Here is a 19,861-nt window from a genome sequence, read left to right as displayed (position 1 = left end):
CCCGAATAAAGCAAATCGCTCAAACGTTGCCAACCTCCGAATATTTCACTTCAAAAAATCTGTTTTTTTCATACATTTTACAAATCGCCTAACAGACGACCCGCCATCTTGTTGAAAAAAAAAATAAATCCGATTTGGCAAAATTGAGGATAAATCCGAGAAAATTTAAAAAAATGGCAACAAAATATTAAAAATCCCAAGAGATACGACCTCCCAAAAACACCTCGAAAATTGAAAAATTTCAAACTCAAATATCTCGGCGGCCATCTTGGTTTTTCATTTTTTTCCAATTTCATCGTAACACCCACCTGAATATTATTCGAAAAAGAAACAAACATCAGCATAAAGTCAATAAATGAAAAAGTTAAAAATTTTAAATCGGCCGCCATCTTGAATCTATGGCATCTCATATTTTTCCCTTTGCCTCGGGGGGGAGAGGAGAAAACCCGCCATAGACAACAAAGTCGCTCCTAGACGGCAACATGGAGAACGCATGTCATTCCTTACAGGATTATATATATATAATAATAATTAGCACTTTATCTAACAATCAGGTTTAGCGGTGAAAGCACTTACTTGGCTAGCGTGTAGACTACGGTCTAACCCTCTCTCACTCTGAGAGGAGACCCGTGCCCACCAGTAGGACAGTAGTGGGTTAACGACGATGAAGGTGTTTCATATTGTCACCATATCGATAAATCTTAGTGAATTCGAATATTATTTTTATCTATTCGGTATTCATGGAAAAAATATTTAAAATTGTATAGCGCGACATCTAGGAACGCTTTTACGAAACTTCATTTACTATGTTAAAATACAATAATTTATATCATACATTTAACATTACACAATATATAATTTGTAATTTACAATGTTGAAATTACTTTAAATAATATTGTTTAACGTTTTTTAAAATTGCCAACGACAACAAGTCGTATTTTATCTGTAAACAGAAACATTTTAAATTCGGATAGTCGTACTAGCATATGAAAATAAAAGATCATTCGTTCGAAATCATTCCACAACCATTCATTCACTGTTGACAAGCTGGCCACAGAGAAGTGAGATACTCACTCACATACAGATTAAAAAACTAGTGTCATTTTATTCACCATGGGTGTAGGACGTGTGTTCATAATTTAATTGTGTTGAACAGTTGTTTTGTTTGTAACAACCACTCGAGTGTTTTAGACAATGTTGTGATAATGGTACAAAGTTTTCTCGTGTACTTATTTCCTTTCATATAATCTAACGTGCTAACCGTTAAAGCGAGAGCGGTTTAATGTCGGAATAGTATCAGTTAGTGCCGTGTGTGTGTCAGTTTTAGTTTATAGTAAATTTGGTCGCATAGTTGTAACTTACTTTCAATTTTACGCTTCGATGATGTCCCGATGAGGAGTCGGTGCAGCGCCGAGATAATCTAGTCGGTTTCGTGGGATTCTCGATGAATTTGTAGGTAAGAAAAGGTGGAGTTTTAAGAAGCATGGCGGAGGTGGAGCGCGCCGGAGCCGGCGGCGGCCCGCGCGGTGCCGCCGCAAGCCGCAGTCCTGTGAACTCGCCATGTCTTTGTTTTTAATTGTCGTGTGCATGCCGGGAACTACAGTTATGGCAGTCGGTGCGCCGGGGTCAATGACGCCGCTGTATAATCACAGCATTCCCCTTATCGCATCCAAATAAAAATTCTAATATAACAATTATACGCTCGTTTCCTATTAGAAATTACACATATCAGTGCTCAGTAGAATATATGAATCAAATGCATTTTTTTGCTTGTATTTGATAATCTCAATATTTTTTAGTCATCAAAAGATGCTCATTTTAAACTAAAACTCAGAGGATCAGCCTCACAACCCAAATATAGTAATGATCAACGTAACAATCACCTGTTCTCTGTTTGTTTATGATTCTTCCATTCAATTCTAAACATGATTCTGTAGATTTATAAAAATATGTTTAAGAGTCTACCTTCTAATAGAAGAAATTTTATAAAAGTATGAGGTAATGAAGAGAATTCCACGATGATTGAGGTTTTCATTGAAGTGCCTTATTATCTTACGAACAGTACCTTTATTTATAGATAATAATTGATACTTTATCGTATTACATTAATTCTTGTCCTCGATATAGCAATGTATGAACCAACCAGAACACATATTCAAAGCAAAATATTTAAGAAATAATAAAATTAGTTGCAGCCACACTTTAATAGACTGAATGAAAAGTTAGTAATGTTGTTTGCAAGCATGTGGTCGCTTGGCTAGCGGTGTGTAGTGTAGTACAGAGTGCAGTGCTTAATGTGTTTTGTTGCTATCCTCCCGCCAGCCGCCGCCGCCGCGCCGCCGCGCCCTCACCATGATGGTGGAAACCATGTTTGAGTCCTCACAGGACTTTGGTAAGTTACATTTATACATCACTTCCTAACTACTATTATAAAGGTGAATGTGTGTTTGTTTGCTTGTTTACTACTCTTTCACACCTTAACTATGTATACAATTGTCATGACATTTTGTACACACACCAGGTATTCCAAAAAGTACATAGTACCTTTAATCATGCAAAAATATAACTCCCGAGGGATAGATAGAACTCCTGAATGCAAGTGAAGCTACGGGTAAAAGCTATTTCATTAAATAAATATAAATCTTAACATTTTTCATGTAGACAAATGAAACCAGCCCAGAAAATGTTATTGCAATGTTACAAACAATATTTAAATTTTAATAATGAGCTGGTTCGACTGCAGTGTGCGTGCTATTTTTAGCTGTGGTGTTATTTGAAAGCTACAAGAAGGTACAAATACAAATATGGCATTTCTACTTGCTCCTCAAAGCAACAACGCAACTGTTATCAACATCAAATAGATATCCTCGCCTATTGCATATTTTATTATTATTATTTTTAAGATATAGACTCTATATAGACAAGTATTTGTACCTGATGCTATCAAAGATGCGCAGTAATATCTTTATGTCCCACAAGCGCACAATATATTAACATCTGTAGTTACAAATGTCCATGGATGACAGGTGAATATTAATAATTTATGTACTTTATACACATTGTTGTTTGAATAATAGAGGAAAATAGCATGTAAATATTAATTATATATCTGCATAATATTGACATAAATTAGTTTTTGAAAAAGGTAAGACTCACAGACTATCTTGATTTTCATAATGTATTAAAATGTCAAAATTATAAAATTACACAGGCTATTTTTAGTACAGACATTTAGACTATGAATGTTTCTGTAAATAAATGTTTTTCTATATGTCCTTTTTCGTCCATCAAATGACATTATATATTCTAGAGCCAGGTTGATAGTCTCATAACACAGTCTTATTCATGATCTAAGTATATTTGCTGTACTGCAGTGTTTTATTTTGGTGCGTGTAGGCATGTCGAACGGAGCCCTGCCACAATGGAAGCGCGAGCTGCTGCAGCGGCGCGCGGCGCGCACGCGGCCCGCCGCCGCCAGCGCGCCCCCCGCCGCGCCGCCGCCGCCGCCGCCGCCCGCCGACGCGGACGACGAGGAGCTGCGCTACGGGCCCGGCATCGTGAAGCGGCTCAAGTCCCGCTACCTCAGCCTCGCGCTGCGGGACGCGCCGCGCCGCCGGCCCTCCGTGCTGCGGCGCGCCACCTCGCTCGAGCACCTGCTGGACGAGCGGCCGCCGCCCGCGCCGCGGCCCTGCGCCCGCGCCGCGCGCCCCGTGTCGCTCGCCGCGCCGCCCTCCGCCGCCGCGCTCGCCGCCGGCCCGCCTCCCCGCCGCGACTCCGTCAAGCGAGCGCGCTCCGTCGACGCCCTGAGCCGCCTCGACGCGCGCGACGACCATCCTCCGATACCACCTAAACCTCAGCCACAGCCGCCGCCGCCGCAGCAACAGCAGCAGCAGCAGCCCGAACCCCCGCCGCTCCCGCCGTCGCCTCCGCCACCCGTTAATCGCTCGACGAGGCCGCCGCGCCGTCCGACGCCGCTCCTCCGAGAGACGGAACGTCCGCCTCCCGATGTGGTCCGCTCGGCGCTCAGAAAATTCGAGTCGGCGCCGCCGCGACGTCCGGCTCCGGCGGCTCGCGTCTCCGCCGTCCTTCGCGGGCTGGAAGCTCTCCCGCGAAGCTCCACGCCGGAACCCCGCGGTCGCTCCCCCAGCCCGGCCGCGGCCGATATTTCCGCTATCGATGAGTCGGAGGGTGCCAATCAGTCGGCGGAGGCGAAACTCGTATCGCGCGCGGCACTCGAAGGAATCGCTCGTGCGGGCTCGACGGTCCGGTACTCGTTCGAGGCGCCGCGTCACGGGTCACACTTGCCGCCGCTGGCGGCCACCAATCCGGTGTTGCTAGGACGCGCACGACTCTCTGCGTCTCCGCGGCGCGTAGGAGTCATCCGGCCGATGCCATCCCCGGCCCTGGAACGCAGTGCATCATCTCCGACACCACTTACCGATGAAGGCCCCGAGAAGGCTGCGAATGAATCGCCTAGAATTTTAACTCCACCACCCGTCGAAAACGAGTCACCGCCTTCCAACCGACCGGAAAGGAAGGACCCACCGCCCTCCGCCGTCGTCGAACCGATTCCGAGGTCGGCGCCAGAGGAGACCACCGATGACTCGATGCGAGTGGAATCCGACTCAGACGCGTCCAGCAATGCCAACAACGAAAGTACCCCGGAACCGGAACCGAAAGCTGAAATAAAACCGAAGCCTGAAATAAAATACGACTCCGATCCTCCGACAATAACGAAGACGAAACCTCTCATGAACGGGCACGCGGAACGGCCCAACAACGAACCGAAGACGAAGAACAACCTGTCGCGAATAGGCGCCGCGGGCATCGAGCGCGCCTGGACCGGCGCCGGAGATAAGAAAAATATAGTGGAACCCAAAGAGAAGAAGGACAACGGTGAAGTGAAAAGTGCAGTGGCACCGTGGGTGCGGGGATCGGGGGGCGGGCGGCAGCCGCGCGAGCAGCCCGCCACCTCCGTCGTGTTCAATTTCTCCAACCGCAAGGAGGTGCCCGACTACATCGAGAACGACGGCATCATTCTCCGGGCCAACCGACGAAACAGGTTCAAGGTACGTCGCCACTTACATCTTACGGTATTTTACTAATAACTCATTAAAATAACATATACATGAAAACTCTACAACTACATCTTTCGTTTGCTCCATCTCCGTCGAGCAACAAAGTGTACAGCGTTGCGCAACTTGTAATATTAGCATTCCTCGCGCCGCTCCGAACGTCCGTGCTACGTTCGCTAAGTTCTGAATTACGACAATTTTACATTCGACCGCCTTCAATCAGTCATCGACTGCGTAATGTCCGAGAGGAATCATTTAAAGCGGCCGCGAACGATGATTTCACGGGCCGCTCGATGCGATCCGGTCGGCCGGCCTGCGTTTCGGACGTCACCGTGGACGCGAGGGCCGCGAGAGTGACGATTCGACGAGCGCTTCGAGAAATCGATGGTCGATTGTATAACGAGTGATATGTAAATATAAAAATATTTTCTACAAACGGTGAAAGTCGGTTAGTACGGGTCCACGTGCGGGCGCGGGTGAAACCGGCCGCGATGGATGCGTACGGCGACGGCATGGGTCCCACTCTCGATTTCGGCGAGATGGTCGAAAGTGCGCGCGTGCCCTGCGCGGAATGTTAACGAGCGGGGGCCAGCGCTGCGTCGCCGCCGGAAACGCACTGCACTCACGGCATCCGATGCTGGGATGATGCAACCGATAATGCTTTGCCTAATAATCAACTCTTTTAAAACGTCATAATAATAGAGTATAAATCAAAAATAATAATGTTATCTTCGCTTTATCTACCGACAGCCTATGAGTTGAATGTTGAATGAATGTTTCTCATGAATGTATTAAAAACTGGAGCCACCGGAAGGCGGCGGGCAGCGGCAGCGCGCCGCATTCCCCAATGAACCGCGACGTTATGCTTGATCGAAAAATAATTACAAACCTTACAATGGCAGTCTTTGATGACTTGATGCTGACGTTCTGCTCGCAGCCGGCCCAACCGTATTTAATCGTTTCCTTATCTCGGTCAAGTAAATGACTTGCTCTACTCCAGAACACCAATTAAAGTTACTAGAAATACTCTCATACAAGTAGTACCATGCTAGTTTCCTGTTAGTTTATGTAACACTATGAAGCTTAACATCCGAATCTCACGGTTTCATATTATTTAGAAATGAAAGTTTATTTTTTTTTTATATTTTCTATACCATCCTCATCACATTATAAAATATAGAATATAATTTCCTCTTCAAGGAATGTCATACTCAACAAAAGCATGTGTTTGGAGTCGCCTTTGCGTGACCTGTAACCCAATCCTTCTATTTAGCTTAAGCACAGGCGAATTTTAATTTGGTGCGTCTGGTGGAACAAAGCCTGCGAACACAATGGGTGATTAAAAAAATAGACGAGCGACGGCAGGTGGCCGGCCGCCCCCCGCGCCCCGCGACCCCGCCCGCGCCCGCCGCCGCCGCTCGCCTTCTTTTTGTCACTACGGACGTGCTCTGTACTGTGTACTGCTCGAACCCTAAACCAACCTACAATCTGTAAAGTATTCGCCCGCACTAACATCCCTCCGTCCTATCCCTGCTCTGTTTTGAGCTATATTCAGATCTTGTTTTGTTGGTTTATCTACTTTAACATCCATCCTTACTAAGTCTGTTATCGAGAGATACCTTGCACTATTTAAATCTGTTTTCCCTATTTCTATGACAGCAGTTTCCTCGGAATCCGAGTATTTAACTGTCCACTTCATGCTTTACATATAATATCGTAATTGGTCATTGCATTGCTATCATGCGATACGTTTGTTTATTCATTGTCCAATTATTATCATCCAGTTCGTCACTCCTGATTACTTCACAAGCCTACAATAGCTCACTCTTCCGGCTGATAAAATACCTTCTTGTCATGTTTATGACATCCACATAAATATTGAATAATTTTATTTCTGAAAATAATTGTTCTTTTACCGACAGGTAGGTTCGTCCGCGATTGATCAAAACAAGTTTCACCACCTTGGGCTGGCAGCTCAAACGTCACTATATACCTACGTATAAAATTGCACTGAACGTGAAGATAAAAATAAAATCGCGTTACTAATAACAATTTCAATCAGAGATTGTTTTGGAATTCAGATTTAAAGTAATTATCAAATTTTAAATATTTGAATGTTTCAATTAAAATGTTTCGCTTTCAACGAGTTAATAGCTTTATGATGGTGACTCTAAAGTGGATGGATTCCCACCACTTTTAGAGTCACCGTTAAATAAATGCAATTTTATGTAACTTCTATTCACTAATTTGAATATAAATATGAAATTTCGTTATAAAACATGGAAAGAAAGGCATTATTTTAATGCAATGCTTATAAGAAAGTATCCATAAAATCTATTCGGCGAGAGCCATCTCACGATTCATAAAAATAATAACTTTCATTAAAGTTTTTAAAATAACATTAATAGTTTACCTATGAAAGGAAACAAAAAGATGCAATTTTCTCTACCAATTCTCTATAAAAATTGCTATCATTCGCAATCCTAATTAAACTTTATCTACAGCGGTGCATCTGCACGATAACTGACAACTCATGCGCATATCATGTCGGATCTCGCGATCGCTTATTCTCGTAAATAATGCCCATATTATTCAACACTGCAATATTGGCGAGTCGATAACACTATCGGGAGTGGCTCCTCGAATGTGTGTCCTCTTTGTGTGCATGTAAAGTATGCCTTATCACAAATCTGTAATCACCAAGTCCACTTGTCTCGAGTGGTCCCGGAGTGGCGGTAAGCGGCGTGGACTGCGAGTTGCGACCGAGTGATAGTTCAATGTCGTTCCAAGGCAGCGGGCAATTGTTGCGAACCGCATTATTTCCTCGGTAATTACTCGGTGAATGGCGCCCGTGCCGTTTATTTTGTTTATCGAATACTAGAACTCCGCTACATCATAATAATGCTCCTGATGTGCTCAATTTCTCGTCATTGCACGTGTGACGTGACTCGCTTTGCTTTTATCACTTGCCGATTGGTATGTGGCTTACATAATGGAAAGCGTAAGGTTCTTGCTCTACTTTATTTTCTATTGGTACTTCTATAATAATTGTCCAAGACGATACGTATTCGACTACAATATACTTACTTGGTATGAACTTTTCATTCTCGATCACTTTTTACAATTTTAGATTAGAACGGTTTATTAATTCAATTTTGGATTAGACGCTTTCGAAGGTATTTAATCTTATCATTAATGTCGCTATAATTAAAACTCCATTCAGATATAATTTGACAAGTCTTCATGTTGTCGTATGTATGTTATTATCATTTCAATCCGAATTTTATATTGCCTCATTATCTAAACTAACAAAACTTGTGTTGAAACTAGTTTAACTGAATTGTAACAAGGACGTAGCAGCTGTCCAAAGAAAATGAGCATGGACCTGGTAACGTTACCCAAACCGGCACTCATCACTTTTAGTTTCAAATCAATCCTCCTATCAGTCCATAACTGTACCTAGTTCACCGCTGTGTACTATGTAGTAGGCACTCGTGGCATGAGTCAGAGCGAGGGGTGCTGAGGTTCGCTTGTATTGAATTTTCGAGCTAGGGCGAGGGTGCCGGCGAAAGCCAGACACATAAATGAACTTGAAGTGCCCGTGATTCAAAAAGCTTGTTCAAAAAGTGGAAATGTACATAGTGATCGTGTTCAGGACTTCTCCCCATCGGATGCTTTCCTACATGAAGGACGCTTCCTAAAAGCTTAGCTTTGCATCAATTAATTCAGTAGCGTCGCAATAAAACATAATATCGATATATCTATTCATGAAATATGTAAATTCATAAAAACTCTTTTGCTTTCGTATTAACAAATTACTTTCGAAATTTCTTTATCTGTCTGTTGTACAAATTTAAAGTCAAAATAACATTATTCCATTATCGCCATTACTAATACTCGATCTATCCAAATATTGCCTACTAAAGGGCAACATTTGAAAATGTATATATAACTAAACCATATATTATGATGTACTATCAATTTATAACATTCCGTTACATAATAATATTCCATGACATAAAATATTAATTCTCCCCATGATGAATATTTGTATAGTTCGGGGATATGATAGGATAGTAGTGGCTATCTGGAGGTCATAGATATCTTTCTGAGAAGCTTGGGTAGACAACATGATTCACCTGTGAATTCACTCGGCCTTTTGTTTTCTAACGTTATTTGCCGATATCCATTGCCCGCGGACCCCTTGCGCCATATGATTCAGCTCTTGACAAATCAATGATATATCTTGAATGCCCAAATAAAAGTCACAATGTATTTTTTCCATTAAGCATGATGCGGCAAAAAGTATGCTAAAAGCTAGGCGGAACGAAGCACTAATTCACTAGTTTTTCTAAGAGATCGGCTCTTACCTAACCTTGAAATCACTGAACTTGTTTCGATCTCTTATTCAATCTTAAGATTCTTTAGTATCTATACCAATATTTTTATAAGTTTCACATATACAGGGTGAATTTTTCTAATGGACCTTCAGGTTTTTTTTAGGATTGCATAATTTTTTTCTTATAAATGACAAAATTTTATAGTATTAGAGGAAACAATTACTTCTCTCAAAATAGTTTTTTTAACTTTAAAATAGTGTTTACTATATATTTCTCTCTAACTACAAGTTAGTCTTGTCTCACATTCATTAAAGTACGTAATGTCTACGTTAATGAACTACAAGACATTTTTTAAAGATTCTTTAAAATGCTAAAATTAAATTTACCTGGTACGTGTAGGTATCCATTTGCCCACGATATTTACTTTAGTCATAGGCACAAAAAATATCATGGCTGAATGTTTATATGTTGATGAAACTGACTCATTCCTCAGTGGTTAGACGGTTAATAAACAAACATCTTGTTATCGCTAACCACAAAGCAAAGAACAACAAAATCTCGTAACACAGCTGTACTTGCAAGGCATTAAAAGCCGTGCCACTATTCATAGTGAATGCTCGCTGAAGAACCGTTACCGCGGCCGCCGAACGCCAGCCCGCGCCGGAACTACCTAACGGCTTCAGAGAATTAGCTGAGAGCTAATCACACCTGCACGGGACCAACGTGCTCATCACAAGTAATGCTAATGTTAAACACCTTAATGATATAACAAACAGTCGAGAAGTGGCAAAAGAGAGAGCTAATATGCCCAATATCGGATAGCGAACTAACGATATTGTTTCGGCACTTCGAGTTAAACAATACATCCAAAATAATATAACTCGAATCCAAACTACAATCCAATAAACCGATTACAATTTAATTAAACTACAATACAATGTTACACATTAAAATTAAGTACGGCATTTTGCGGTTTTTAATTAAAATCCTGTTACACGTATGACTCCATGACCGCACATAGGACAATTTATAGTCCAATAAAATTGACAAATGTAATAAAACACAGTAATTACTAAAATGCCGATTCGGTGTTAATTTAATGTTAAAATATTGAACGGACGTCATTATTTCTGTGTCCTTGTCTAGACGACGAAGGTCTTCCACAGAAATGTCACTTGCAACTAGAACCAGACGTTACACACTTGTAGCTTACATCCCAAATATCATGCAGAAAATATTTTAATGAACAAATAATATTTTGACGGTCGTAAATCCCTTTGCTTTTCGACTCCTGACGCCACATTCTTTTCTGTTTAATTACAGCAGTGTTCAGCGCTGTTATGCTAAATATCCCAGGAGTTCCAACTTAGTCCTCAGGGGCAGAAACGACCACCGGTAGAGCTCTAATCTTATGTTAATGTTAATTAGAGATGCCCATGGGCGGCAGTAGTCACTTACCACCAAGTAGGATGATAATGCGCATAAAACAATTTCGACTCATTTTTTCTCTCTTTACTCGTTCATCTCCGTCGGCTAGACGTCGACCACTACCGTTGTAAGCACGAGATAACTTTCATAATAATATAACTGTATCGCTAATACCAATGTTAGCGCAACGTTTACTGCTAATTCCTCTCGTCCACTTATCATGTAAGGTCCTTGACATACAGCATTGAACTTTTTGTCCGCAAACTGCATAACTTTGCCCTCTATATCATCCCTTCCATGACCGGTGTATAAAACGATGTAAATTTTTTAAAATATATCTGACAGTAAATTTTATTGTTCACGCTATTTACCTATATCTTTTCATAAAACCACATAAGGTGGACACAACTAAATGTGGTGCATTCTGGGTCAAGTATAAAATTTTAATTTGCCGTTACGAGCGACGGATATAATAGAGTTTAACATTGAAAACACTTAAATTGTTTCAACGAACCATTTGTTTCCACGGCAGAAATATCTCATTGTAAGTTGCGATCGTTATTTCAGTGACCGCTTGAGTAAAATCACTGTAGACTATTATTATATTCGTGTTTGTATTCTCAAATGAATATAGTAATTCCAATTTCATCGAAATGTCAAGCTGCGATGATAATCATTTTCTCATTTTGTTTGGATTTACAACACTTCAATCTCAGTTATTCTAATCATGCTAACGTCTCGCAATACTAACGATTACCAAAGAACAAAACACGTAACGAAATGTTTTGTGAATAAAAATGAGAGTTACATCTTCCGAATAGTAGTTATCGACGCCACACACGGCCGCGCGCGGAAGCTGCTACGTGCGGCTACGTTCGACAACTGTCAATTACGTCGATAACATCGCTTTCTATCGACATAAAACGTGTAACAACAATGGCTGTTTGCCGATAGTCAAAAAACGCTGCACACGCTGTGAGAGCGCACTTTACATAATTATTGCGGAGACGAATCTAACGCAGCGATCGAGGCGGACGTCCTCAACCGGTTATGCATGTCGGGCTTTTTTATTTGCTCACGCAATAACTGCAATCGGCGGAACTTATTACAGATACATATCAGCGACATCTTCAACTAGTACGTAATCTCTATGCTGTAGATACTTTTACATAAATCCACAGTTAACATGTTGACACATATAAATGTAAGTTGTAGGAGCAGTAACAACAATTTCACAATGTTCATTATTTTTATTAAATTTACATATGCATATAGGATCTCAATCAAAGACATGCATTTAATCTCTGATTTTGTTTTTAATCGAGACCAATCTTATCTCTACTCAATCCTTGTTTTGGCAACGCGACATTCATTTTTTAAGTTATTTCAATAGATTTTAAATGACTTATATGCCCTTTGAGTTTCAAGGTTCTGCGTGCTTTTACTTCGTGTCGTATGACATTTTTCAAACTTGAAATCGCCCACACGCTCGGTGTCGAATGGCTCGTAATCTGTGAATCTGAGCTATCGAGTAACTACACCAAGTGACCCTCGCGTGAAGCCGGACAAATTCGTCTATTATAAGGAATTGCGTCAGCCCATATGAATTCTTTGTTATGTATTCAGATATATGTTTCATAAAAGATGACCCATATAAACATGCTAATAAGAAAGGTCTTCGCAATTGTTAAGAAATTGTGTTTCGAGTTATTTGAACACGTGCGGTCGCCGGTATCCTAATTGTGACATGCAAACTCTTTAGTCACGTTGTTCTAGAAAGCTGGAATTTGTGCGCAGTCGCTTTCCCCATAACGGGCTACGTTCTCGCGAATTCTCGGATTCGGTTTCCCAATCGATTCCTGTAGAGTCATCGGAGAAATATGCGAAGCGAGTCGCCGTTGAAGGAATTTGTTGGCACAGCGGCGGCGCAGGCGGACACTCGCTCGTTTTGTTGGTCGCGCTGCATTTCGATCGGAACCAGTTGTAGCGGACGCGGCTGCACGAAGCCTATTGGGCCGGGCACGCTCTTGTCACTCCTCGCTATCATTTTATATCCAGAAAAATAAATTAAATTGAAACATCTGTTTTTATGTCAAAATAACAGCTATTTACATAGTGAATATGAAAATTATACTTATCTTGTAACAACAAAAGATTATTAAGATTTTTGTGTGTCTGTTCGTCAGTTTATTTCGGCTAATGTCGGAAACTGTTAAACGTGACTAAAACCGCGGGGCACAGAGTACTTAACATTAAATTACACACCGACTGTAAATTATAAATTGATTTTTATTCAATATGAGTATTTTTTATTTCGATATAATTAGGCAATAGTAATTAATCGAAATTGAAAAATCAAATGACATGAATGAAAGCAGTTACGTATGACCTCGGAACACGAGCAGCTCAATAAAATCTAATGAAAAGTGTATCACGCGGCTTAGTCACTGTCAGCAGTACATTAAGCGATACCGTATCGGAAAGATATCGACGTATCTGCGATAAGATGATTTACCACCACATAACGAACACATTTCGCTAAAAATTGAACTTATTTTTACCGTGCATGGGTATTGTGTATATGTGTTTTTCAAAGTGGAGGCAGAAACCCCCTGACTGAAGGGCTGCAAAACGCACAAAAAGAGTCGCAAGACCTCGACAAAAAAGAAAAATATAAACATCAAATTAATATTTTTACAAAGAAAATGTAATTTCTTTTTAATTTTTATATCGATTACGTCGCCAAGCGGCTTTATTTAGTGACGTTATCGATGTAGAGATGTGTATAGATAGATACTTCTACTTCACTAAGTACTTCTTTTTATAAGTAGGTGTCGTTATTATAAAAGTAATAATAGAAACAATATAAAGCCTTTATACTTGTAACAGAATAAAATACGTGCTATAAAATTTGGACTATAGGGCTTAATATTTTTTCAAATCAAGGGGATCGTGCCATGACAAGATTGACAATCACTGGTATCTATTATAGACAAAACGGTAGTATTAGTTCAAGAAGGTACATTATAAATTACTATGTGTACACGTATATGAATATGTGCAAGTGTGTTACAAGTTGCTGTTACTTCCCCATTTCTTTTTACCTTATTAGGAAGTTAACTATCGTTAATGGTCCTACGCGAGGTAGAAATGTATTTATAATGTACGTTGGCCCCACTGGCCTTCTTCGATTAGGATCAGCGGCGCAGTATTATCATAAGCCGTCACTAAATTCAATTACATAAAATGTATTTTCTGTTAGCCATGACACGATGCGATAACAACTTGTCTTGTTTTCATTGCTTAATCTGCATGCTTAAATCTAACGGTTGAAGCCATACAGCTCGAAATATTAGCAGAGCGTGACCCACTTGACAATTGCATTGAACATTAGTTTATCAATGTAGAGTATTACGCGGCATATGCATTCCTCTCGTAACCTTGTCGAGATATAACATTAGTTGATAAATTACATCTTGCGTTCTTACGCTTCGAACATTAGTTGTGGATGCCGATGGTCTGCAGTGGCTTAATGCTTACGTAACGTCTTGTCTTTAAAAAAAAATGACCAATTTAGCATACTTAGTCATTAAGAGTAGTAATGAAGTCATTAAGAGTCAGTTTTATGTAATTAAACTGTCTTGTTCAAACATCGGGATCAATTTTTGCTTGTGTTTCGGGACACAACAAACAAGAAGTGCCAGTGAAGTAAAATTTCAACTTTTACTTTTTTGTTCTTTCTATTATATCTTAACCACTGAAGTCTACGTTTCTGTTAAAAAAAACGCAACTGCACATCACCAAATCCTTACCTTTACCAAAACAGACCGATCTCCACCCAGTTATCAAAGCGAAGTATAAACATGGGACATTGGAAGGCTAGGTAAATATTTGGGTTAGCGAATCGTACGGTGGGGTCGTCGGAAGTGCTACAATGGGCGGCGTGGCGCGCGGTTATGACGCGTTCCGCTCTGATTTGCGCGCGCCGCGCTCCTGTGCGCACACTGCGCTAAGGAGCAGGCTTCATATCAAAAATACTCCACTCACCTTTCTTTTATGATTTTAGACGTATGAAAGGTCGTAAAACCCCTTCGTATTTTGACTCCAGAAGCACCACCGCCACACGTATTTCTGCCTAATAACAGTGTTAAGGGCTATGTTCCGCTGTTATGTTCCGTTCGGCTATAGTGAACAGAACATAATCCGTGTCATGAGAGTGGGGTACGGGACTATATGCGTGATTGCTAAAAAATAGGTAAGCTATAAGCTGTAATAATAAAGGCCAATATTACATTAGAACTTCTAGATGATATAACGCAACTTCTTTCTAATCAATGTTTTTATCCACAATCATATCGAAATGTAATTGTTATTTACTTATCGCTTAATTACTTATCTTGTTTCGAAACTAAAAAATTGCAGTAATACCAATTAGATCAACTGTGCGCTAAAATGTTCATGCAATCTATTTAATCAAAAGTTCATTGACACCGACTAAACATAATAAGGAAAATTTTAATTATTTTCATCTTTACTGGAATTCACCAATATTTAGCAATTACAGTCTGTTCCCTCCATTTGAATGCACAGTTAAATCAAGCGGGAACATAAATTGTCCAAAGACAGATTTATACGACACGCATTGACAGATTCGCCGGTCCTCCGGTCTGATAGACTGATATATGACAAACTCGTCGTGTAATTTATTCCAGCCCCAGTATTTCGGGTCGACGACGGCCATGGCTTCATCACTGATCCTACAATCATTGGTATTATTGCTTTGTTTAGCGAATAGATTTGTATGGCTCAACGAAACAGCTTCAACGAATAGACAAGTGGCATCCGAGTAATGCATGCAAAGCGATCAAAGAAATCTTTATTCATTGCACTTTTTCCTAATTAACAAATAATGCCTTTTTCCTATACATATCATTCTTGAAATTATTCTCAAAATACGGCAAACTATCCTGTGTAGGGCGTAAAAATATTGTAACATGTTTGCTGACAAACAAAAATATTGTTTGATTTAAACCAAAGTGGAACAAATAACTATAAGCGATATTTAGCGTGCGTCATCTTCGTGTAATGTCAACAAGGCGGACGGACATTCATTTAATTTCCTGTACGAGTTGTGTGCATTGTAACCATTTATACCTATAAGCTTCTCAATAACTGTGTCAATTTGCAGGAAAACAAATCGTTAATTTCCTGCGAATTGTCACGTAGTTATAAAACTAGTGTTTTTCAGTGTTGGGACACTTAAATATAGTATTTCTTATAATTCATGCTTACCTTTTTACATTAAATCTTTCAAAATCTGTATCGATGGCATAACTTCCTTAACTTATAATTGCTGCCATCAATACACGTATATTTTCATTAATATATGTGTAATGCATATTCAAGCTTTTTTGAAAGCACGGTTAAGGTCATAATGTGGTACTGAGTATGGGACTATGGGTGCTAATGTTACTCGACATCTCAACACCTCACCCTAGTGCAATGTTGTATAGGACGATTTAAAGGTGATTTAATTTGTTTGGGCCATCGCATCGGTAATCGTCCGTGGTGTGGTTCCTTCCCGTCTATCATGCAGGACAGCCTCTTGGTCATCCCTATTAGCGGATGTTCAAACCCTCCGAAGGTCTCCGACAGAATGTAAACGGAAACACTAAATTGTCACTGGAAGTGCCCTATCCAATAATTGGCGAATCTCAGGGTCGTTTAATCTAATATCATTTTCAATGTAGGCGTGCAAGTGGTGCTTACAATAAATTATAGTATAGGTATTAAAGTATCATAAACGTAGAAGAGCGCTAACACGCCATCGCTCGCTTCCGTTACTCTATATTATAATTATTTAGTCCGGCCGAGTGCGTGTTATGATATGAATTATTATAATTTCATTCATTTTTGTTAGGTATCCTATTATGTTAATAACTAACTTATAACGGAACAAGTGGCATACTATTTGTAGTGTTCGTTTATTTGCGCCGCTATTTTTCTACATTTTAGCAACTCCACCCAATTCCAGACATTCATTACACACTACGCGATCATTCTGTTAATTGTATTATTTGGTATAAATTATTAAATAATAATCATGATTGAAACTTGATGAAACCTTTAGGAAGTTTTGAACCGGATAGTTAGGATGTAGCGGGATAGTAGCTGCATGTTAAGATTTATAGACCAACGAGCTACACTTAGTGGATCAAATATTGTGAGGAAACTTACTCGCTCCTGACATTTCGAAAAAGAAAAAAGTGAAGGGTGCGTCGAGACTAACAATTCCAACTGGGCCAACACGGTAGACTATGTCCTAAACGCTTAAGCTAAGTTCTGATCCATATATCTTTTTCTCTTTAAATCCGTAGAATGTTAAAAATATGCGCGATGAACTGTTACAACGCTATGTTGTATAAATATTTTTATTTATCCGTATAAAAATAATATAGAGCTACGTATATTGTTTAGGTGTTCGAGTGTAACGAATGAGGCGGAACCTTTGAACTGATTCGTGCGGTTTGCAGACGGTATCGAGTGGCGCGTGAGACAGTGTCCAATTATCACGTGTGCGCCGTTGTTTCAATATTTATTGAACTCGATCGCCACTGCCGGTCGGTGGCCGCACTGCCCGCCGTCACAGGGCTGCTAGCTGCTCACTTATTATATTTAGTCGTTCCTACTGTAAACTTTAACTAACTTTCCCTTTAATATGGATTATACACACTGTTAATAATCAAAATTGTTCATACTCAAACACTCAAACTCAGAATAGCAATCTTAATTCATAATTTAGATATCTGTCTGACCGGGATCGTGTTAGTAAGCTGACCGGCATGCGGTCCTCAACTTGTATAATCTACACGTATAAAATCAATACTTAATCTCCCTTACATGCATATCAAAACCATTGACTCGCGCTCTAGTTTATATTTTCTTGTGTGAACCCTAGCGCGCTGGTCCCGCCGCCCTCCGGACGTTACTCACACTCGGATGATATTGCGTGCCTGAATCACCGCACAGAGGAGGCCGGACCCGCGCACACAAAACAAGAGGATGTATTACCCGATGCGATTATGTCCCATAACAGTCAACAGTGGGAGCAAAGTTGCCAGGCCTTAAATAATTGCATTCTATTTTGCTAAACATTTACCCCTAAAAGCGACATCACAGCTTAAGTAACAAATTATTCTTAAATTGTAAATATAAATAAATAGAATAGGTCTATCCATTATTAATTAAACTGTGCGAGCCTTTTAGCAATGATCGCGAAAATTTTGAGCTTGACCAAAATGTAACAAAGACTCGACATCTGGCAACCCCAAATAAAACAGCTGCGATCACATATTGCGGATGGGTGGTACAGATGGCCGGTGAAGCAGTGTGAAGAGTGTGCTGATGTCTCTGAACATAGTTGAAATACATAGATTACCGTACGGTCAAGTAAAGTCTCAAATGAAATAATCTTATGTTGAAGTCTTCACATTTCGATCTCTTATTTGGAAAAAAAATAACCTGGGACAATAAGTGGGACCTATTTCAAAGTAGTTTAATGTAATAGTTATCATTGTCAGTAGTGGTCACGTGTTTAATATAATAAGAACAGTGGGTCTTAGTCCTCATGTATGAAACCGCGATAATGCACTGCTCACAATCGCATAGAACTTATCAGGTGCAGAAAATCGCTTATCCACAGTTATTTTCATGACGCAAACATCTTCAGTATATTATGATTTATTTTTCAAGCGCTTTCCATCTAATGGCTACTATTAATAATCAATCTATTCAATATTTTGCCTACAAGTTCGACATTTGACAATTTTTGTATCATCATCATCAGCCCATTATTGTCCCACTGCTGGGCACGGTTCTCCTCTCAGAAAGAAAAGGATTAGGCCATAATCCACCGCGTTGGCCAAATGCGTATTGGTAGACTTCACACAGGTTTGAGATTTTTTTTAAATCTCAGGTGTGCAAGTTTCCTCGATGTTTTCCTTCACCGTTTAAGCAAGTGATAATTAATTTATAATACGCACATAACTGAAAAGTCAGAGGTGCGTGCCTGGGATTTTTAAACCTCGGACCCTTACATCGAGAGACCGAGTTTCTTAACCACTAGGCTATCACTGCCTCTTTTGTATAGATATTACAAATTTCGAACTTCGATAGGAAAACTTTGAATACATCGAGTATTAATATCGAGCGTTAATCTATATTGATAATGATTATAGACATCCCCTAACCGCTTGCAGTACAGCGCCTACTCGTTCTGAGCGCAGTGGAGCAAATTAAGCCATTGATCCCATTCCGATTCATTTAAAAACTAAATTGTTTGTTAACCTCCGTAATGCCTGTTCGCTACATTGAAGCTTACGGCCTGCGATTGAGTCGAGCGTTTAAATTTTTTGCCGAATCCTGTCGGTGTTCAGTATTTAGTTACTTTTGACGCTTTACGATGTTCATCTAATGATGATGCTAGTTGTGTTTAGCTACTTATGTTTGGGGTTATGGGAATTTTGAGAATCTTAATCTGCGTATCTAATTCTAGCGCCGACTGTACAATGTAAGTACAAAAATCGAAGTCCTTTGCAGCATTCAATGAGAGTCGACCGGTTAAAGATAAAACCTAATTTTGTTTCCTTTTTTGTCCCTTTTATTTTGTTACTGAAACCAGAAAATTATACATCACTAAAACTATACTGAATAAAGAATCCTAAACAAACAAATCATACAATATAAGGGGACTGTTATCTGTTATCTACCCCTTACGAGACGCCCCAGTGGAAATCAATCTGTCAATCGGATAGGGATACATACTTATTGGACCCTTACGGCTCCCGCGTGTGTAGCAGGAAGCGGGTAATTGCCCACGGCGACGGATCATGTGACCGCGGTTAGGGCTTGAGTGGCAGCGGTGGAACCGCGCATTGTTACCTAAGACGCGTTGGTAATCACTTCTTTGAACCGTTATAGTTATAAAAGTCAAGCCAATAAATAGGCAATTACGGGAGT

The 19,861-nt window shown here is 40.3% G+C and overlaps 1 protein-coding gene across 3 annotated transcripts in view; it reads left to right on the top strand.

The window, feature by feature from the left end:
- The first annotated feature begins 1,075 nt into the window (after window positions 1-1,075).
- Window positions 1,076-19,861, top strand: part of bif (protein phosphatase 1-binding protein bifocal) — a 31,692-nt gene continuing 12,906 nt past the window's right edge. For 2 of the 3 annotated variants that reach the window (XM_073079324.1, XM_073079323.1), the window contains exons 1-3: window positions 1,077-1,456; window positions 2,323-2,392; window positions 3,397-5,069. In XM_073079324.1, coding sequence (XP_072935425.1) covers window positions 2,353-2,392; window positions 3,397-5,069 — 1,713 coding nt within the window. In that variant the 5' untranslated portion in view covers window positions 1,077-1,456; window positions 2,323-2,352. Of the gene's footprint in view, window positions 1,457-2,322; window positions 2,393-3,396; window positions 5,070-19,861 lie in introns of all 3 variants that reach the window. The other variant, XM_073079321.1, reaches the window with a different exon arrangement.

This window comes from Epargyreus clarus, unplaced genomic scaffold (assembly GCF_041222505.1).
Source record: "Epargyreus clarus isolate Ecla_fem2 unplaced genomic scaffold, WU_Ecla_fem_2.2 ptg000014l, whole genome shotgun sequence".
Lineage (NCBI taxonomy): Eukaryota > Metazoa > Arthropoda > Insecta > Lepidoptera > Hesperiidae > Epargyreus > Epargyreus clarus.
This window is presented reverse-complemented; position numbering and strand designations above follow the sequence as displayed.